Source organism: Anopheles marshallii, chromosome X (genome assembly GCF_943734725.1).
Source record: "Anopheles marshallii chromosome X, idAnoMarsDA_429_01, whole genome shotgun sequence".
Taxonomy (NCBI): Eukaryota; Metazoa; Arthropoda; class Insecta; order Diptera; family Culicidae; genus Anopheles; species Anopheles marshallii.
This window is the reverse complement of record NC_071325.1, coordinates 3,386,440-3,408,917: the sequence shown is the minus strand read 5'-3', so window position 1 is coordinate 3,408,917 and position 22,478 is coordinate 3,386,440. Positions and strand designations below refer to the sequence as shown.

The 22,478-nt window shown below is 45.8% G+C and overlaps 2 protein-coding genes across 2 annotated transcripts; one reads left to right on the top strand and one right to left on the bottom strand.

The window, feature by feature from the left end:
- Window positions 1–3,526: 3,526 nt before the first annotated feature.
- On the bottom strand, window positions 3,527–5,008 carry LOC128709867 (STAM-binding protein-like A). The gene is made up of 4 exons (XM_053804906.1): window positions 4,031–5,008; window positions 3,846–3,958; window positions 3,668–3,767; window positions 3,527–3,586 (listed from the first exon to the last, which is right to left on the bottom strand). The coding sequence occupies exons 1-4, from the start codon at window positions 5,006–5,008 to the stop codon at window positions 3,527–3,529; spliced, it is 1,251 nt and encodes a 416-aa protein (XP_053660881.1).
- Window positions 5,009–13,761: 8,753 nt separating this feature from the next.
- On the top strand, window positions 13,762–16,740 carry LOC128707696 (uncharacterized). The gene has a single exon (XM_053802658.1). It carries the CDS (start codon window positions 13,762–13,764, stop codon window positions 16,738–16,740), a length of 2,979 nt encoding a protein of 992 aa, XP_053658633.1.
- The last annotated feature ends 5,738 nt before the right edge of the window (window positions 16,741–22,478 follow it).

Genomic DNA, 22,478 nt, shown 5'->3' with positions numbered 1-22,478 from the left:
GAACAGTTGAACCTGGCGAGGACTTCCAAACAGACAGATCCAGGGACTTCCAAACCCCTACAACCCACTTACTCTGTCTATGCCACGGATTTGTTTTGCTCAGTAAGAGCTTTATCACGGTACGCTAAAAGAAGAAAACAAATGAAGGAGCGATTAGAAAAACTTAAAACTCATTTCGTGATCCAGTTTGTGGTGGAAGAAACATGAACCAACAAAGAAAAAAGAAAACCAAACCCAGCACTCTGAAAGGAGTGAAAAACAACCGCCACCAACGTCATATCTGACCTTAAAGTAACCGTAGCGGAGATAGGGAGGCTAACGGCAGCAAGCAGCGGCAAACAAAAAAGAAAACAAAACACTCATCACGCGAGTAAGCAGAAGGGAGGCACCGAAACCCTTTTCTGCAGGCAAACAAGGGCGATATGCTTTTCTGCACCACTGCGAGACACCTCTACGAGCTGTCTCGAGAGACAGAATCGGTCTCATCAAACCCGCGCGAGTTTCGGTGCTTTAAATGTTTCCAATCGATCAGTCTTCTTCGACGGGCAGATTGTCAAAGCTGTCCCATTAGCCTGGGCGCTGATTAGGGATCTTGCACATAATGGATGTGATTCATCGTGTCCAGCAGGTGTCTTTGGTTGAACCGTACCAAGGAGAAAGGGAATTCCATCCTTGCTATCTTTGCAGTGACGCGGCATGTTCACAACAGGACTCGCTGGAAGGTCAAAGCGGTTGTTGGGATTTTGGTTGTTGTTGTTGTTTTTTTTTCGGGAAGGATCAATAACACGAACCGAACACATGTAACTGCGCCTACCCTTCCTACACTCTCGCCCTTGGTTGCCCCTTTTTCTTCCCAATTTACCTCCGTGATTGGTCGTGACTCCAGCTTCATGATGGATGTTCCCGTCGTTTGGATATTCGTCGATTACCGCCGTGGCTCTCGCCCGTTCCGCGTAAAAACGCACACACCACCCCGCGTCACGTAAAGATTGCTTGTAACAACCGTTTCGGTCTGGTTTGCTATATTACACCAGCCAGGAGAGCGTAATCAGTACGACCTCGACGACGAATCTGACGGGTGGACCTGCACCGTCTGTCCGATGGATGGTAGAGGGTACACACCGGGTGGCCGGGAGACAGTGCCGTTTTGTCGACGTTTCTGTTGTTTTGTGTTGTTTTTCTTTGATCGTTGTTAACTGGCACTCCGTGCGGGGCCGTAGGCACACGGACGGGGCACCAACACACACACGTACGTTTGATGGTACTGACAATAATGATAATCACACACAGCCAAAGAGCCGTGAAAATCTCACTGCTGGAGCAAAAACAAGAAAACAAATATACCCGTCTGCTTCTTCGCTTCTTTTGAAATTCTAACCTCTAATCTTGCCTCTAATAGTCTGTATGTACCAATGTATGTGCTTATGCCACTGTCGTTTTGTACCGATTCAAAACTTGAGCAAACCGTTCTCCGGTGGCCGCACTAATCGCTTGCTCGAGTTCAACTGCCATGCAAACTCGGCTTGTGTCAATTGCGAACAACGGTGTGCGAAACTGATTAAAACAAACCCCTCTCGCTTTAGCTTACAATTTGTTTGTTGTTTTCTCTGTGTATGTGTGTTGGTGTAAGGCTGAGTGGGTGCGGAGTGGCAACTTCCTGCCGTACATCTACCCCTACCCCTTATAACATCACACACTGCACATCGATACACTTTTCCTATTGTTTTTTTCCCCCTACCACTTTTACTTCCTGCGTTTGTTGCATGTTTGCTCTACAGTGACAACTGTCAAACTGGAGAAACGGGACAACTGCCGACTGTCAAAATCCTTGTTTTATTTGTTTCTTCTTTTTTTGGCAAAGGATCATTGATTTTTCTTGCTTCTTGGTTTTTTAAATTATGTAAATGATTAATTGTTCGTCCGTTTGCTGGTGATGGGCACCTTACCGGAGCGCATACTGAAGATACCGAACTAGGCGCAGTGCTCGCGCCAATCCGTGGACGAGGTCATCAGGCACCGTCAAACAACTAAATTAAACCAAATCACTTCAGCGATACTTGCCGCCCGTTATCCATTGGGAGATTGTAAGAAGCTGGAAACAAGAGGAATTCCCAGAGGAGTTAGCCATAAAAATCGACGGAAGTTATCAACCTCGTTATTGTTGAAGGAAAATCCATCACCGATCAATTCTTCACTCAAAGGCAAATCCTCAAAAAATGCCGGGAAAAACATATAAAAATACATATAAAAAACATAACACGGGGGCTTAACAATTGAGGATCAACGCGACGAAGATGACCACCTGATTGTCGGAGGCTCTGTCCATGATAAGACCCGCTTGAAGGAGCTGAGCATCCGTTCACGACGATGCTCTAGAGGTAGGAGAATAGTTCTTCGGACAACAACTGAAATCCTCTATGGTCATCCATCTCGGGCGATACGGGTGTATGATGACGGACTTTGTGAGGAGAATGAACCGCGAGCTAGGTGGACTGTTTCCCAGAGTAGACATTCTGACGGTGGTCTGAACCGACCCGTGATAAGGATTCCGGACTGATGAGGTGATTTAAGTAGAGCTAGGTCTGTCGCGGATGGAAAACGAATTGGTCAACGTGCTCAACTGTGACCGGGCCAAGAAAACGAAGTTCGCGCGATTCGTGTAGATGCTGGCGTGTGGCTTGTCGTCATAAGGCTGCGACGGACAGCTCATTCAAAGTACGACTAAACGCACTATCAGAAGGGGTCATAACTGATAAAGCCGTTTCATTCGTTCGTTTCGCTCGTGTACGAGAGCTGGCAGTTAATAAGCTAGACGTATGAGTGTACCATGTATACACATTTATATATATATATATTTCTTTTAAACGCAAATTTACCTAAACGCGCACCTTTTTGCTTTCCATCTCTTATCATTCTTGCGAAATAAATACTTGACTGGGCACGATTTGCTCACGTGCCGGCGATGGTGAGTGTGGCTTGGTGTGCCTTTATGCTTTACAGAGCGTACTGAAAAAAGATGACCCTAAACCCTAAACAACTGGCTATGTTCTCACGCTTGCTTCGCTTTATAAAGCGTGAACGGTTTCCTACCCAATCGCAATCGCTTTTATTATTGATGCACGTTGAGGTGCTGTTTGTGTTAATAATTTAGCGATTTAAAGCTGATGCAATTTACATTCCTACCGCCCACAGTGACGTATAGATAAACACCTTTTCGCAAATGTTTTTATCTCTTCTTATTTTAATCACAAAATAATGTAGGTTAAACGTGCAAGATCGGTATGCTAATTTAGATGGGCGCATCCATTCATACAAACGTGCTCAATACGTTTCCGAGGTTCGTCACACATCGCGAAGTTTGTGCGTGTGATATAGGCGGCAAAGGCGATTAACAATTATACGAATATAAGCGTAACACACACATGCACTCGCACACACAGCAGCAGGTGAATTCTTTTTACGTTTTAGGCGAATCGGCACTCACATCCTTCTTTTTCTTGTGTAGGTATAGCATAAGTACACTTATTTATCGCAGATCAATCACACGTGCCGCCACAGAATCGCTCAATATGATGTGTTGCGCTTCCTGAAAGTAAATAGAAGAACTAGTTAGTCGACAAGGTTTCAAGGCGAAAGAGTAGTTCTGCCTTTCTTTTTAGATGCGTACGGTAAATAAAGGTTGACCTGCAGGATGTGGATGGAATCCCGACTGTCGGCATTGCGATATTGAATCCATCCCGTACGGTGTGAGATTGAAAAAGCCAGTTCTAAGGATAGAAGAAACAGTTCGTTACATATTGATTGACGGGAAATACTGATACTGAATACTGAAAAACTGGACTTACTCTCGATACTTTGGTGAGCAGACGATTGCAATCGCTTCTTCCAGCATTAGCTGATAAGAGCAGTGTGTATGTAAATCTACCGAGGAAAGAAATGCCGTCTGTGAGGGGTGTGTCTGAAGATGGGCGAAAGGGAAAGTTAATAAAAGAGAAACACTGAAACAACTGAAATGAGATCCGCTGCTTACATGTATCCATCCCAGGGTGATGAGATTGTGCCGATCCTGCACGACCGCAATCTCCTCCTCGTTCATCGTATTGCAGCTGTCTGAAGTACCGCTTTGCTTTGGAAATATCAAATGGGTAATGGTGAACCCTGTTTGCGTCAAGCTGCCAGCGAGTATTGCGCAAGTTTCCAGATTAGCGCCAGTGTTGGCGGCGGCCAGTACGAGAAACTTTTGCATCGTATCAGTCGGTACGACAATCGAACGGAAGCCGGTCGTTGGTGTTGGTGTAACCGGCAGTACTGGTTTGAGCGAGCGATCGAACTTTTGCTTATCGTCCCCGGCCAGTAGGAGTCCCGTCCCGGGGAGTCCAGTCGCCTGACTGCGATCGGTGAGAAATTCGCTCGGATAGAGCACCTGATCGATCAACTTCGCGTCACTGTCGGAGATAACTGCCACGTGGCTCGGGGCGCTAGGTGCGTACGGACCGGTGGAGGTGGTGGGTTGCTGATCAGCTGCCTTCGATGCTGCGGCTACCGCTGCAGCAGCAGCCGCTGCCGCCGCCGCCGCCTTGTTCCGCGCTTCCTCCTTTGCTTCTTGTTCCGCCTGGAGTTTCAACTGCGCCAGGTACAGCTTGTACTCCGTCGTGTATTTTTCCAACAGCTTCTTCCGTATCTCTTCCGCCCGTGGCAGTATCTTCTTGATCTTTTCCTTCGTTTGCTGCTTATCCGCCGGTGGTACCGATTTATACCCCGGATGGTCTAGTATCAGCTCAACAAAGATCGTCACAAACCGGAGATAGAAGGTGAACGCTTTCTCCAGATTTCCTTCCCGCAGTGAACGATCCGCAGTCTCGACGATTTGATTCCCGGACCGGTAGTACCGATTGATCGGCATGTTCGGATCGATGGACACTCGCTGACTGTCCGCAATCAGCTTCTGTAGCCGCTGATGCGGTTCGATCGGTCCCATCTCCACCGGGTGCGACTCTTTCTGGGACATTTTTCCTTACGGGTAGAGCTGTGACGAGGGAGTTGCCGGAGGGTGAAGCCAATTGTGCGAAAGAGTTTCAATTAGATGCGTCACATTAAGTGCACCGACAGGGGGTAGTTCTGCTACACACATGCAATGAATTTCAGGGCACGGTGAGCTGTTTTATTTACTGTGTTGCTTTCTCACCTTTGGTACTATTACTCACTGGTCCACAGTTCCCATTGCAGACGGGGAGAAATTTCTTCTGCATCTAGTGTCAAATACCAAACCAAACTCAAAACAACAACAAACGAATGACAGCTGCAACGATGCGTATACGATGAAGGTATGTCTCTACGGAACAATAGATGCAATTTCTATTTTTCAAAAATAAAATTGGAATTTTATGTTTGTTTGTTTGAACAAATCAATTTCACGATACTCTCTTTGAAAAAATACCACAAAATATAGTCCCAATTCTCACAAACGCCACCGAAACATGGACTTTGCTTATAACTAACGAAACTCGCTTACTTGCGTTCGAGAGGCAGATATTCCGAAGGAGTATTGGCTCCATATGATTGCAAATACAATGGAAGAGCCGGCACAATGACAAACTTTATGAGCTTTAAACTCTCTGTTGTATAAGCGAATTAGACGCTGACAAAAGTCTCTGATGGGCTGGTCACGTCATTAGAATGACACCAGACCTAGCTAGTTAAGTACTTCACCCACATCGACAGACATGGTAGGTCCACTGAATGAATGACGTTGAATTTCTATTCTAAAGATTCGGGACTCCTCGAAGATTCCTGATTCTTCAACACCTATTTCACACCACAATTGATAATCGAAACTTGAAGGTCCTTACACCTGTAATCATACATTCATCATGCATATGACATGCTGCACTCTCTTTACACACTAGAGGACGCTAGCGGCAATGACAGCAAACTGCACTCTCTCGCTCTCGCCCACGGCCCACGGCCTCATGATAGACGTCAAACGGGGATGGACATAGCGTACACTCAATAAACAAGCCCCGCTTGTCAGCGTATTGTGAGATACCGTGTGGGCCACGGCAGTAACACGCACCCCGTTAGGCGTATGGCAGAAATTGGCCGTCTTATCTCCTTATCAGTGGCCAAGAGTTCTCGATTCGTGCACCGTTCCATTATTTCGACGTAAGTACAATGCAGGGTGCCGAAGAAGCGTCCATTTCCATACAGTTCGACCGACTTTTACCCTCATCTTGGCTGCAGATGGTTACGGTCGGAATGGTTGGTGCTGTACCAGATCACCAGAGACTGCCCTGGTCCAGTCCGTTGTGTATGGGTTAAGGGGAGGAAGGGAGGGGGGGGATGTGTTGGAGGAAAAAGAAAACAACTACCGCTCACGCACCGTGCGGGTGAGCGACCTGTTCTAGTGCAGCGTTTTTTTGTTCTCTCTCGTCGAGCATTGTTTGCTGTATATTGTGTGTGATAGTGGTGAACAAAAAAAATTACGCTTCAGTCACACACAAAGACGCGATTGCTTTAATCATTTTTTTGTTGTGCCTAGCAGGTGAAGAAAACACACACAAAAAAAGTGTTGAAGTTGCACTACATTCATAATGAGTATAGTGTGTGTGTGTGATTTTTGTTTCATTCATATGCGCTGGAATATTATTGAACACCCCTGCAAGATGTATGCGACGGGTGCACTATTTGCTTTTGTTCAAACACTTAACGAAACCAACACATACTCACACAGAGGAAGATTCATATCAATAATAGCTTATTGCTGACGCAGCGTCCAAAGCTCATGAAAAGCGAAATACAGTAAGGGTGTAGGAAAGGGAAAGAACGATCTGTCTTTTTCTTTTCTCACATTACATGCATTTCATTTCTTGAAGATATAACAAAAAAACGGGACGCAATCCATGCACTTTGGTAGTGTACGTGTGATTAGAGAGAAGAGTTTTCTTCGTGTGTATATGGATGTGAATGTGGTAGAGTAGTGTGTTGTTTAGCAGCTTAAACTAACTGTTTTTGTGTTTCTTGTTTCTTCCCTTTCATCTTCTCGATCTCCTGTTCTCTTTCTCTCTCTTTTTCTTTTTTACTGCCTACCTGAACTTCCTATTGCCATCCTACTTGCGCGCACACACACTCCCGGCTGCCAACACAGTGCCTAAAGAAGGCGCCCGCACGTGTGTGTGTGTTTGTATGTGAAGTTCGGCTGCAGTGTGTCTCTATCCAGCAGAGTGCAGGTAAAGCTTGAAGCACTTTTCACGAACGCGCGCGCAAGAGAGAGAGAGCGACCAACTGCTCTGCCCGGAGAAAGTGAGAAAGAGTGTGCGCCGCTTGGAAAGGAGAGCAATTGTCGCTTGCTCGCTCGCACGTCCATCAACCGACCATAAACGCATCACCGTACTCGGCCGTACGCGAGAGGACGCACCGAGCGCAAACACGAGCACGGCCAGTTGTTCCCAGCAATACGTACGGTGCGCGCTGCGCGAGTGGTGAGCAGTTTCAGTGTTCCGGCGAAAGGAAGAATAGTAAAGAAACACAAAAAAAGACCAGGCAGTGGCAGAGTGTGTTGCAGCGCGACCACCATTATCACCAATCAAACGTTTATCAATATAATTTCAACTGCGGCCCGATTCCGCACGGTGATGCGCCTTACATAGGAAGATTTTCCAACTGGCGGCCGAAGAAAGTGCGACGATTTTTCTCGAGTTTTTTTTTGTGTAAAGTGTACGCGCGCGCGTTTGTCGGTGTATCGTTGTGTGCGTTTGTGTGTGTTGCGCAGTGTGGAAAGCTGCCCTGCAAGAATTGGGGCCCTGCGTGAGGCCGGACAGGAGGTGCCCCATTGTTGTGCGGCTAGACTGGTACACTAAAAAAACCGGACACCTCAGATCAATCGATCCCAACGTACAGTCCCTGCAAGAAATGGGACTCCATCAATCCCCATCAGCAGACGCGATGACCTGACAAATACCGCCATCACAACAGACGTAACGCACCTGGCCCGTTGAACGGCTACATTTTTGCGAAGGTAAGTGCGGGCACACTTAACGTCCTTTACACTCTTTTGTAGCGCTTTTGATAAAGAAAGGTCGCCTCGGAGGCGTTATCATCGTGCGCTGTGCCTGCCTGACACATTAGGATGGTAGCGACTTGCAAAAAAAAAAATCTAAAGAAAAACAGACTAACAATACTGCATTTCATCACCATTTGAGCCTCTTCATTCACCGCTGATAACGATTGTTTCGTGTCCGGCACACAACCGACCCGGTACATTCGACTGGCCAAATATAGCAAACAACACCGGGATCTGCTCTACACAGCCGGATGCTCTAATGGCAGCAGACGACGGAAAGGTATTTAGCGTCTGTAGTGTGATTTGCTAGCGCTACACCGGATACTCAGGTTTCAGCTTCGGTTTCGCTTCAGAACACGAAAGCACTCGATGGAGATACAAAAGCATATCGGACGGAACTTGCGATCGCGAATGCGCCGCGCACTTGTATCCGATGTCATTCACCGGATGGCGTTCTACACCTATCAACTATCTATCTCGCTGCGGTATGAAACGGGCGAGAATGATTCGTTTGCAGTTCATTCTGCTTGCAATGCGTCGTGACCATTTCCCTTGTTTCTGCAGAAGTAACTGATAAAACCGTGTAACTCAGGAGCCTCGGAAAGATAAAGACACGTGAGGCAATGTTGTATTTGCACGATGGAATAGATATTTGCTGTTGTTGCCGACAGTGTCAATAGCCTTAAAGGTTGGAAATTCTGATTGCACAGGAATTCACGAAGATCATTTGATGCAATATCAACCAATGGCAACTTTGTCAACTATCAACTCACAAACAACTACCTGCTGTACCATGAGCTCACTTATAGAGGAACAGATGAGTCATCAGAATACTTACGGATGGTTCTTTCAGACCATCCACAAAGCTAGAAGAGATTTTCTTCTTGGAATAACGACCTATTAAAGTATCCGCCACCAGACGATCCAGTCCGTAAAGTCCTTTTCCTTTTTCCAACGGAAATTGGTCAAACCAAACGTAGCACGCTACGAAATTTCATTACATACTTAGATGAAATTAAAAACTACACCAGTGTATTGTATTCCAAATTCAAGCCTGCTATTGCTCTGAAATTTTATAACTCTTGTGCGTGTCAAACGGAAAATTTTGGTTGAGAAGCATGGTTGGGCGGTAGATCTGCCATTAATGGCTCACTAGACTTCATATTACCCCATAACCTAAGAGTCAGTCCTTGCTCCGGAGATCAAATCGGATAGAATCTTAGCAAGCGTCCGGCTTCCTCTTCAGTGGCGCAACAAACTCAAGAGGCCAACCGTTTTTGGCTTTCTTTGACTTTGTTTACCCTTAGCTGGATAGTCCTGCGTACGAGAGATTTGTCCGGACGTGATCTTTTATCGTTCTAGTCGAGTGGAACCGGCGTCGCTACCAAAAACCGGCGCCTACGGAGTCGCAAAGGCAACGATTTACGCGCTGTAAAAGACGAATAAAATACCATCTTTCAACCTCTCACAATCATTTATTTGGTTGCACATTTCTAAAGGGCAGCATCGAGTGGCGTGATTTCGTCATAGCTGAATAGAACCTGCATGTGAAGGGCACGGCTAGTCGAGATTTGATCCCTGACCCAATGTGTCGTTAAAATCATTGATATATTACTAGATCGACCATAGACGCACTCGACAGATACAAGGCTAAAGTCAGAATATTCGAATAGAAGAATAACCCAAGGTTGTGCTAAATGTACTGCACCGCTAATAAGTTTAGTTACGTACGGTAATGGACACCATAATTGACGATAGTCTCATAAACCTTTAACCTGCTAGAACACAATCAATAATGACGAGTATAATCGTAGGTGCTAAAAAACAAACAAGCCATTCGTCTTCAATCACAATTCTACGCTTTTACTCACGTGTTACCTTAACAACTGTTGTCTGCCCTGTCTTGCCTGATGCAGGTTCTGTATCTAGTAGGATGGAATTACCCGGAATCCATTTGTATGCCAACTACGTGTATGGCCTAGACGAGATTTTAACCCAAACCAGACGCGTTGTGTTCACCGGGATTCGCTACCCATTGACAGTTTATGGACCGGATCATAAATGGTTCGAAATAATGAGCTTTATTGATTGCCTGTGAATTACACACAGTTTTCACAACCTTTAGTTTTCCTTTATGTGCTCGTAATAAGTATTAGACATTTAATTGTATAAACTATTGACGGATTCGTTTGGTTGCCTATAGCTCATCGCGGAACATTTCATTAGTGCTGTCGGCACAGATTGTATTTACTGCATAGAACTGCACATTCTTTAGTGGCACATCAACCACAAGAGGCCTGCCATGATTGGCTTTCTTTGACTTTGTTTACCCTTAGCTGGAATAGAATAGTCAACCCTGCGTACGAGAGATTGGTCCGAACGTGATTTTTTATCGTTCCAATCGTTTGGTACCGGCGCCACTGATCTTAAAAAGGGTTCCTAAAAGTAATTCTACTTACAGGATGGGTACGTGTATCACGAGGGTGTTAAATTTCAAAATCCAAATATGTATGTTTGGTGTGTATAGAATTTTGATCTCAAATTGTAGACCTCGCCAGTGATCAGAATGAAAACCAACGAACATCCTACTAAAGGAACCGTAAAATCGAGAAAAGAATCGACAGTTTTTCCCTTATCGTATCGGTTATGTTAAGAAATATCAAAATGAAAATTTGTTTTCAAGATGCGGAGTGTTCTAACTACCCTTTCATCAGAGGCTATATATATATCAGCGTGGCGCTTTTGCTTAGAAGCTACTTTTTTGTTTATGTTTTCCGCGTGGAATGAGAACTTTATTGCGCGACGTACGATAAAAACAAAAACCCAAAACGCCTGATGTTTGGCTGTTAATAATTCCACATCGATTACGATCGATCCGTCGATGGGGAGTTGGATGGATTTGGTGCGAGTGACCCCGAGTGTTGTTTTGATGCAGCTGAAGCGAATTACAACCTGCGCCAGCATTAGCAGCTGCACCAACCGGAACATTACAAGCGCGCACAGACAAACAAATGCGAAGAAACGTCTTCTCTTGAAAGATTATTTTAATCGTTTTTTTTTTTTTGGAGGGAGGGTTTTACGTTGTGTGTGCATCTTGTTTTATTTTTATGTTCCCATTTTTACTATCGGCCCATGCCCGTTGCAGTGCAGCTTGCGTGCAGCCGGGGCGCTAACGTTGCGTTGTTTCCGATCAGTTTCAATGACGGACGTCGTTCGCTCGCCTCATCTCCATCGTACGATGTTACGTGCGCGCCCGATTTTAACGACATTCACGTGTGGTGCCCCGGCGTTGAGATCTGTGCCGCCACGTGCACCAACCATGCATCACCATGCCGGAAAAGATTCTAAAACACTTCACACCTCATTTCGTAACGGCAATGTTGGCTATAGCCGCACTCGGGTGATTGGAACCGTTAATGCATTTCTTTTCTCGTGTTTTGCTTTAAGATGCGCAACTGCATTAAAACCTTTCCGAGTGCCATTTCGTTATGGTTTCGCATTGCCCGTGCCGGATTATTCATCCGTTGTATTGCAAATTGCACTTGCAGCGTGAAGGAAGAGACGCACAAAACCGGGGGGGGGCAACAGTAAAATAAAATATATCTGGATGGAAAATTGCATCGACACTGCAGTGGTGGAAAAATCCCGAATTGGCACGGTGTCAGAGGGTATTTTAGATGATTGAATTTTATCTTTACGCTTACGTCCGTCGAGTGGAAATAATGCCGCCCCATCGATGCAAGGACGGGGACACCCGCGGGGCGGTGCAGTTCGACATTTGCATCTCTCGGACCCATCAAATGCGGGCAGAAGTTTATTTCCCTTCTCGGAGCCGTCAAGCTAAATTACGCTTACGATATTTCTGTTTTTCGTAAGCGGCCGGCCCCCTTCGGTGGTTATAACAGTGAATGCGTCCGAACAAGCGTCCCGGCGAAACCCCTTTTACACAACGTAACTCCACGCGAACTCCAGTAAGACAAATGCAAAAAAAAAAGATCGACTCCCGGGATCGTAGCTCAGGGTGATTGTTTATGGTCTCCACTGAGCGGATGAGCGAATGGGTTTTATTGCCCATGCTCGTCTCTCGTGTAGGATGGATGGGGTTCGAATAGTAAAAGGATGGTGTTGTCAGGGTTATTACAGGGTTGAACATATTAATTTTTAAGCTAAACTGCTTTTTTGCAGGTGTCGGGGTTAAAAATTAGTACAGCATCATTTTTTACTTGCATCTGAATAACATTACCATATTTTGCTTATCATCTTATTTGAAGTCAGCATGAGACTTTTTGATGTCAGAAATGTGTGGAGAAAGGAGAAATATCAAACGTTCTTTCGATGCAGTACAGAGTATTACGATTGATCGCAAACATTCTGTACATATGGCCACTAGGCGCCGGTCCCATAACAAAAAGTAGTAGTTGAGCATTTGATGTGTAAATCTGCGGAGTGCTATAAGATGAAACATGAAGATGGGTTCTCACAGCGAAGAAGCAAATCTCAAAAATGTGTTTAAACACTTTGGTCAGTCGTCTAAAAATGGTTTTGTATTTGGAGAGATTACATGATCGTCTCTCGTCGGAGCTTAGCTTAACGTCAATAAACAAACATAACACTATTATTTCAATGGAGATCGGTGCATCTGCGTTGCTATAATTTTAGCATATCTCGAATAAAGCGATCGTCTGCCAGACAAGGAGTCAGTCTGCGAGGTGAGAAGAATGAAAAAGTTGCATTTGGAAACCTTGCAATTGAAAACAAAGCGAAATGTTTTATTGTATCATCAAGAACAAAAAACCACAATATAATCACAAACAGAGCGTCAAAGTGTATTAATAGTTGCCCTACTTTTGCGTTTATCGCAGTTAACAGATTGCAACACAACACCTATTGCTGTTAATTATCAGATGTTTTTTTCTCTAATTATAATTTAGTCCTACTCTCCAGGTTTTTATCAATCCAATCGATCTACTATCGAGGTTCTTCTTATGAAACATTCGCATTCCACCATGCAGTATTATTGCACGCCATTGCTGTTGCAATTAAAATTCTAATAAAAATGTTGTTCTGTTTGCTGTTGTTTCTTTTTAGGAACCACGCCACGCAAATTAGCCGCGGTGCAACAAATAGAACCTATCGGAAACCAATTAAAATAAAAAGAAAACAGCAAAAGAGCCGGTGGAGCTAATTCGCACAACAGCTAGCGCGGCATTGCAACGAAACACACAGACGCGTGTATGCGGCCGAAGCGGCAACACAAAGGTTAATGCGCGGACACGGGGCCGCATAAGCGAGAGAGCGAGTGAGGGCGTACGGTCGCGAAAGCAGTTAAAACTCGAATGTGAACGGGTGCTTGGGAGTATATCGCGACAGTCACTCCACGGGCAAGCATCAGTCGTTCCGGAGGTGCCGAAGCGCGCACCGGATTCGTTCGGTTGTACATCACGCCCTAGCAGCGAGCAGTTAGCAGTGTAGGTGTTGGAACATTTTTCTGGCGGTGTTTTATCTTTCCAACGGTTTAGTGCTGTGTGTGAAGATCCTCAACGGCACACGGAAGAGGCGAGTGAAAACGGACACAGAACCGAATAAACGGCAGTGCACATGCAGCAGCAATACACGGCCCGGCAGCAGCAGCAGGAGGATCGTTCGCTTTGTACGGAGAAGTCGTCGCTCGGTTCGGCCGGTACGTCGTCGTCGTTGCTACGATGCGAAAGCTAAGCCTCAGCACGGGCGCAGGTATGTCAAGACAATCGAAAAGTGTACCGCAGGCGAAGAAGGTGATGCCACCGGCCGTCCCCGACATGTACGGGAAGATCGGGCTGAGCAATGGTAATGGGGGCGGCGGTCCACCGACGGCAGTGATCTACGACACGGGTGACGGTGCGGGTCGGAATGGTGGGACGGCGGTGGTGGCCGGTACGGTCATATTGGAACATCATCATCACCACCAACAGCAACTGACGATGGAGCCGGGCGGAACGGGTGGTGGCAATGGGACGGGCCCGCTAACAACTTCCGCTGGTGGTGGTTCTACCTCCGGAGCCGGACCGGCAGGTGGTACGGGTGGAGGTGTAGGTGCCGGCAATGTAACGACAGCCGCCCCGTCCAGTTTGATGTTGCGCTGCGGCCCGGACGGTATCGCCGACTACGGTTTGGACGATCAGGGCATCGACTTGACGCAATCGCCCGGCAGGGACAGTCCGGTTTCGCTTTCCGGATCGGCCGGTTCCGGTTCGCGCCATTCGACGGCCAGCTTGGATTCGGGACGTGCCTCTTCCTATCTAACCGGTGCTTCCAACTCGTCGAATCGCAGCGTGAGCGGTGTCGGCAGTTACGGCGTACTGTCTTCGCCACGCTGCTCCGTTAGCTCGTGCTCGATCGGGTCGGGTAGCGGTGGTGGCCCTACCGGGGCCGGTGGGTGTAGCCACCGGCTGAGCAACCACTCGTCCAGCGGCAGCCGCACCGACCACGATGTCATCTCGGAGTGGCTGATGGAGATCCACTTCCACGAGTACACGTACCTGTTTCTCGAGGCCGGGTACGATCTGCCAACGATCGCGCGCATGACGCCGGAAGATTTGACTGCGATCGGCATCCGGAAGCCGAACCATCGCGAACGGTTGAAGCGACACATTGACGCGCTGAAGCTGCCAGACGCACTGCCCGGTTACGTGCCCGGTTCGATCGATGAGTGGCTGCGGTTGCTACGCCTCGAGGAGTATGTCCAGCCGTTGCTAGCCCAGGGCTACCAGACCGTACACGACGTGACGCAGCTCACCTGGGAAGATCTCGAAGACATCGGCATCGTGAAGCTAGGCCACCAGAAAAAGATACTGCTCGCAATCAAGCGCGTAAAGGACATCATTAGCGGGAAGATGATGGGTGGTTCCGCTGGTTTGGCCGCTTACGGTCTGTCACCCACGATTGTCCGATCGCCTGCAGGTGTTTTGCATGTGCGTGCACACTACGACGATATGAGCATCGGACTCCGGTCGGATTCTTCCAAGCAGCAACACCAGCACCATCTAGCGGTGGCGGGCTCCTACAGTACCTTTCTGCGGCAGCAATCGGTTCCACCACCACCATCAGCGGCGCTGGCGGCGGCCGGTACCAACGGTGAATCGGCGCACCATTTCGGGCACGTCACCACGATGGCACCGCACCACCAGATGATAACGTACCCGCACGTACACTTTGACGGTACGCAGGCGATCTATCGGCGCAGCTCGTACGATGACAGCGACATCACACCGACGAACGAAAAGGCCTCATCCGCGCTGTTGGCACTGTCGGAAGATCATCACCATCATCATTTCGTTGGGGCGCAGGGTGGGCAGCAACAGCAGAACTGGATGCATCAGCAGCAGTTTGTCCAGCAGCATCAGCAGATGGTACAGCACCAGCAGCAGTACTTCCAGGGTGGCGGCACACTGCCACGACAGCATCAGCGTAATAACTATGGCGTCCGGTTGGCGCTGCTCAGCGGACCACAACCCACCGCAACGACCGTGGGCGGTGCACGTGGTGGAGCTGTGCGCCCAATCGCCAAGATTGTGGCCAACAACCTGAAGCTTCCGTCGCCGGCACTGGACGGTGGTGCGCCCGGTGGTGGTGGTGGTGCTATGGATGGGGATGGTGCGGAACAGGCAGGTTATCCCGTCCCACTGCCAATGCCACCGCTGCTCGGACAGATCGAAAACGTCGAGATGGCCACGGCGGCCCTGGACGCGATGCACTTTGCCAACTACACCAGCTCGCCTTATGCCGTCCAGCATCATCACCTGCATCACCACACGCTGACGCTGGTGGCGAAGGACACCGGTGCACCCGGCGGTACCGTTGCTAACAACCCTGCCGTTTCTGCGGTCGGTGCACAGCCACAGCAGCAACCCATCTACCACAATCACCAGTCCATGCTGTTACAATCGCACTCCCAGCAGCAGCTGCTCCACCATCACGCGTCCACCACCTCCTCGACCCAATCGACCCCGTCGCCACCAACGCTGGGGCCGGGCGGGGTGATCGGTGTCGGTGGGCCGCATCTCCCCCACACGTACGGTGGATATGCCGGCCAAACGCTGCAAACAACCGTCGAGGTGCACAAGGTGTGCGGACAGCACGACAACAAATCCAACTCGAGCCTCGAATCGATCGATCAGATACCGTTCGCGAATGAGAATGCCGGCACGATAAAGCAACGTTCGTCGCTGAACCGGATGGAGCATCACTACCAGACAGGGGTACCGGCACAACAGCATCCACTGCTACTGCACACCCTTTCTTCGTCCTCTTCCTCGTCCTCGTCCTCGCTGACCGGTTCGATCACGACGACGCTGGCGACGGGCGGCATACAGCAGCAGCTCTCATCACCATCGACCACCCAACCGGTACCGGTTGCAGCACCGGCCGGTAGTGGTAGCAGCAATCCAACACCAACACCCAGTGCGGGGTCTGCTGGGCCGTCAGCTGCACCAACCTCATCGACCGCTGCTGCGGCAGCACAACCGGCCGCCGTAGCGAGCGCCGCAAACGCAGAGTCGTCCACAGCACCAGCAACATCCTCGCAGGACATTTACGGTACCAATGTGCTGAACGATATCGGCAACATGCTGGCAAACCTCACCGATGAGCTCGACGCCATGCTGGAGGAGGAAAAGTGTGCCGGCATCAGTGATAACGAGTAGGGAACGCGCGTATGGAAGAATGTGCATCTGGAGGATACGTTTACTTTTTTCTTTTTTTTTATTATTCTTTATATCGATGTGTGTGTGTGTGTGTATGTGTGATAAAGCGTCCGGTACGTGTGATAGAGACAGGGTTATAAGTGGCCCATATTATTGGGGCCGAAACAATGGTCCCCTAGCCAAGGGGGTTGTTTTCTTTTCTTTTCTTTTTGACGAATAGTGCCCTGTTAATCCCTGGCTTCTTTTACAAAAGCGAAAAGCAACAGCGCATAATTATTTGTCGCTTCTTTTGGGAATGGAAAAAATAACACACCGTGTGCGCTAGAAGACGCATACGTACGCAAACATACAGATGTAGATGAAGTTTAGCCTAGATTCGCTTCCTTTTCTTTTTCGTAGCTGTGTACCGTCTGTTTTTGCGTGTACACGTTTTGAATATTATGTTAAGTATTATTCTCATCTTCAATATTTGCTACAGAGTATTGAGGTTCGCTTCGTCTCTAAGCGCATTTAAGACTACAATCAGGCATTTGCAGGGTTTTACACGGACGAGCATAGTGCATCGTGCATGCAGGTAGCTAGTGTTTGGATTTAGGAATATTATTATGTTTTTCGTTTAATTTTTTTTAGCTCCCATTCTTATGATTGTGGGTGTGTTACAACGACACAACACTAAGAGACGAATGTGCCCAGTACCGGAAACGCAAAACAAGCGAGATGTAGTGTAGTACTAGTATTGCCAGATACCGTCTGGGTGGTAAACCAACAGCATTCCCAACAGTGCAGTTATAATAATCATTTCTTCTTCCATTTGCAGGCGCATACTAGAGCAGCCTGCATGGGTTACTGATAACCACATCCCAAATGCGACATTCTTCTATATTTTTTGTTTTGTTTTAGTGATGCGCCACTCGCCATCCCTGTGTGAAGGGAAAAAAGGATCTTAATTATTACGAAGGGCATAGTGGGCAGCAATGTGGGAACATAACAATGTGAAAGATGAAGTTCGATAGGCAGCAATATGAATTTGATTTCACTAATACGGACGAACGATGAACGGTGCGGTAAATGTGGTATAGTGGATAGGAAAGTAAGGAACGAAAGCGAGAGAGAGAGACTAATCAAGAAGAGCTGGCGGATAGAAAAACGAAAACTTATCGGCAAAGACGAATGACGGGTCGTCGAAACATTCATTTACTGTTTTAATTTTAAGGATGCGTGCGCGCTCAGCCAGCAGCGTGGATGAACTTTATCTATATACGTGTATAAACATTTTCCTTTTCTCCCTGGCTGGAATTGTTAATGTTGTTCGTTGATGTTCGTACCCATCTCGGTCATATGTGTTCGATTATCAGCACGATTTCGTTGCAGTACTATGCTAAACACGTGTTGCGGTAGTGTACAACCCCAGGGCGACGCAGCCGAACAAGAAAACGAAAACAAAATCCGGATAAAAACTAAATGGCACAGCGAAAGGTTCATATGCTTGCTTGGCACGCAAGCGGTTTAAAGCAAGACAAGAAAACAAACTAAGTGTGGCATCTCGAATTGTTAGTCTAATTGCGCGCCCTTGCCCTTACATACATACATACCTTATATACCCCTTTTTAGAAGGCATTGCGAGAGAGAGGAAGACGTGCTGACGACGAATGATGTAACCCCGTTCTTGCCTAATCTTCGTCCCTCCTTTCTATCTCTCTCCACGCACACCACACTTCAGCGTGATATGAAATGGCAGAGCACCCAAAAATTTGCGGGAAGCAAACTCGCTAGTGAATAGTTCCGTTTTGATTTTGTCGTTACTTTGACTTTATTTCGCTTCCTGGTATTCGATCGCTCGGGAGGATGTATAAGTAGTTGTAGTAGTAGCTATTAGTAACTGTAATCTTCCAATGGAGGGGGAAAAAAGGAACAGAAATTTCAGTTTAGGTCAACAAGCACGAAAAAAGAAACAAAAACATACGACAGATAGGCGAAGTTAGTGTTTACGTGCGCATACTAATCTCGATTCGATAAAAGGGAATGTCCTTTGCGTATATGCCCACAACAACACACAGAGATTCACTCTCTGGTGTGTGGGCGTTGCAAAATGCGACCCGTGTCGTGCCACAGTTCATCACCAGCGCCAACAACATGGAGCTTTAAGCAGTTTTCATGGCTATAAAGTATCAGAGCCTGGTGGTGACGTACCGACATAAACCGACCCAATACACGGTATATACGAGCGAGACAAAAGTGAGGCAGACAGCAAACCCAAACTTAAAACAGTTGTGTGGGTTTCATTTCTATTCGTTTTTTAACAATCCAAACGCAATGTTCCCGTTTTGCCACCTTGTAGAAGGTTTCTTTTAAATGTTAGTTTAGTACAATTGTCAAGCAACGATTTTCCACTGCGGTGGTAGATGGACGATAGAAGCTCTTCGATAGGACCCGCTTAAAAGGGAACCGTTGTCGGTGTGTCTTTAGCCTGCCAAGGGGAACCGGTTTGAGGTGAAGCCTGAACATTATTTGTGGGGACGATCCAGTTTGTGATCTTTTATTCACCCGACCAGGTTTATGTTCGTTACATGCGCTTTGCGCTACCGATTAAACCAATGTACGGCCGGCAATCGGATATAGGGAAGTTAATATTTAACGAAAACAAAACACAAACAGTGAGAGAAGAACAAGCTAAAATTAAATTATCACGTTTACTCCTTTGCAAAAAAAAAAGAAAACCTGTAGTTGTAATCATCCATCCAATCCTCTCTTTCCTCGCCACCTTCTGCTCGTCGATAAATGCTAACAATAATGATAGTAAGCCAGGGACAGCGATTGCCACTAACTATAACCATTCCTATAAAGAACACAGGTAGATAAAATAAAGGAGTTAGAAATACAAATCGCGTAAACGCAGTCAGGTTTGTTTTTTTTTTTTTGTATACAACAATCCACCACAATTGTGCGTGTCGTATATGTACTGTTGTGTACACACCAAATTCCAGGATCTCGTCGATTTAAAAGGGATAGAATATGGATTGTGACTATAATATTTAAACATGCGAAGAAGAGAAGCAAACAACAATACAATGTACACAATGTATGTGGTAAAATAGCAAAACAATGCAGCCTTTCATGTTCCAAATGAACAACAGCAGAAGTAAAGGAAACAGTTAAAGCAAGCAGAAAACAAGAAGCAAGCGAAACAAACCAATTTAGAATGTAAAAGAAATACCGATAAAACGTAAACAAACAATAATAATTCTTCCGGGCAGAAAGCGAAGCAAACAAACAAACTAAAACAGTCAGCCTCTGGCGCACAGTTCGCAAAACTTCTGTCGAAACAAGAAAGGGGTTTGAATAATGAAGCGAAAGAAGGAAATGTGTGGGATAGGAGGGTGAATATTATTAGTAGAAGTTTTAGAGGATATTACACACGTATTAGGTGAACGATGAAACCTTAGGAAAATATACAAAATAACTGCCCTCAGATGCGAAGACTTTGCGCTTTTCGATTTTTTTTTTAATAAGAACAGAGAGTTAAGATGGAGGTAGCATTAACGCAAGTACATTGAAAGCAAAATAGCAAACACAGGACAGGCAGAACAGTGGCAAAAGCACACAAAATATTCCGTCGATTTTTTTATATCATTCCACTCGCATATACATTACTCCATAGTGCAACAAGCGACACTCCAAACGGGAAGGCTGGGGGAGGAGGGAACCTTCCCACTGTAGGTGGAACATAGAGAAAAAAGAGCGAACAAGAGAGAAAGAGAGGGAATTATACAATATTACTGTACAGGGAATAGAACGAATGCGTTCAAGATCATTTGTTTTGCTGTCTACAAGTTCGTCAGGCTCCCGTGCTATAAAAAGGCTTGGGTAATGAACAGTTTATTTATTGTCACATACAGATAGATGGGTTTTTGTATTCGTTTCTTGTGTCTTGTGTATTTTCCAAATCAGCGTAACGAGATCAGCGAGATTTCCGGTAGAATAATTGCGCAGGCTTCAATGTCACACACGTTCCACAGCAACTGAGGAAAGCGATTTCATGTAAGGGACGTACTTCAAAAGCACGTCCTTTTGTTTTTTTTTAGACCGAACTATTTACTTTCTATTCTGCGCATCGTTTAGTAGGATTGGGTTTCTTTCGCGACAAGACATATTTTATATTCACGATTTGCTAATGTTTATTTAATGTTTTGTTATTATTGATCGGGATTATGAACGGTTTTGTTGATATCTTCTTTGTACCACTCCGTTTCCTGCATGCGAAACGACTCAGTCGCATTTTTCTCCAGAAGTATTTTATTTCATTCCATAGTGAAAGCATGAATCGTATATTTACAATAATATTTTATTTTTCTCTGTTCCTCTTCGGGTTTTTAGTAGATTTTGCGAGTGATGGGAAATAAAGAAAAAAAGCACACACACTGGGAAGCTTATTTGATAGAAAGCAGCAAATAGCAATGGCAGTGTGGGCAGATAATATTAAACCAAGAAACAAAAGCAAAACAATAAAGAAAAGCTACAAAGAATACATGAAAATACGGGAATTTCTCAAACAAAAAGTGATGAAAGTGTGAGTGAGTGCGGATATGTGGGAAGGAATGGGAAACAAATACGCATTTCTACAACAAAGTAGCGCAAACAGCGAAATGAATGATTTACACACATAAAGCGCAGCGGAACAAACAAGAAAATGCGAAACATATTCCGTTAAAACCCACTTGCAGCAAAGATGAGTATGGAAGTGAGCGAATGGGGATGGCAGTAATAAACAAAGGAGAAAGGTAAACAATGGCAAACACAGATTAAAAGAGGGGATAAAGCAAAGGCAAAAAAGGAACAAACAAAAGAAACGAAAAGAAACACACACACATAACAGCATACAACAACGTAAGCAAAGGAATATTGTAATATTAAAATACATTTGAAAAGTATATATGATACAATAAAAATGTAACTAAAAATCAAAAGAGAAAAAAAAACACACACGCGCGTGCAATACTTTTTTTCTAAAAACGGTTTTGTAAGGAAGCGAGAAAACATCGTTAAAAGATGGTGAACATTTTGGAGCTTTTGCACAATATGTTGGTGTACTCGAGCAGGGTTGGCAAACCCTTTTCGAGTAGAAAAGTTTGCCCATTTTTGAGTGGAAAAGATGAATCTTTTGTTGTTGATGAACCTTGTTTACCTGTTTTTATTTTTCGTCTGTAAAATTGCAGGACAGATACCACACCTATTCGCTTCGTTTCGGATGTTGAGGGCTGCTAACAGGTACCGGGAGTGCTTTGGAAATTATTTGAATAATTTATTTCGAACATAATTCAAACCGTTCTGTTGTTCGGTTTTTTTTTGTTTCTTTTGCTTTTTTGTTTTGGTTTATTAGTTTATTCATTTACTTTGAATTTACTTTATCCGGCGTGTGTGTGTGTGTGAGAGAGTATTTGTGTAAATGTGTTAGTTGTCTAGTGTTTTGCTGTGCTTGTTTTTTTAAACCTTTGTTTTGTGCGTTGTTTTTTCATCTTTATTTTAGTGCTTTTGTATTGTTTGGCTTTTAGCCAAACAATTTTTTCGTTTTGCTTTACTTGCCTTCATTGTTAATTAATCGTTTTTCTTTTTTGACTTTTTATCTTACTTTTTCTTTTTCTTCTTCCGTTCTTTTCCTCTTTTTTTACCCTTCTTTTCACGCCGTAGGTTTTTGTTGTTCTTTTGTGTAATATATGTGTGTGTGTGTATCTGTTTTGTTT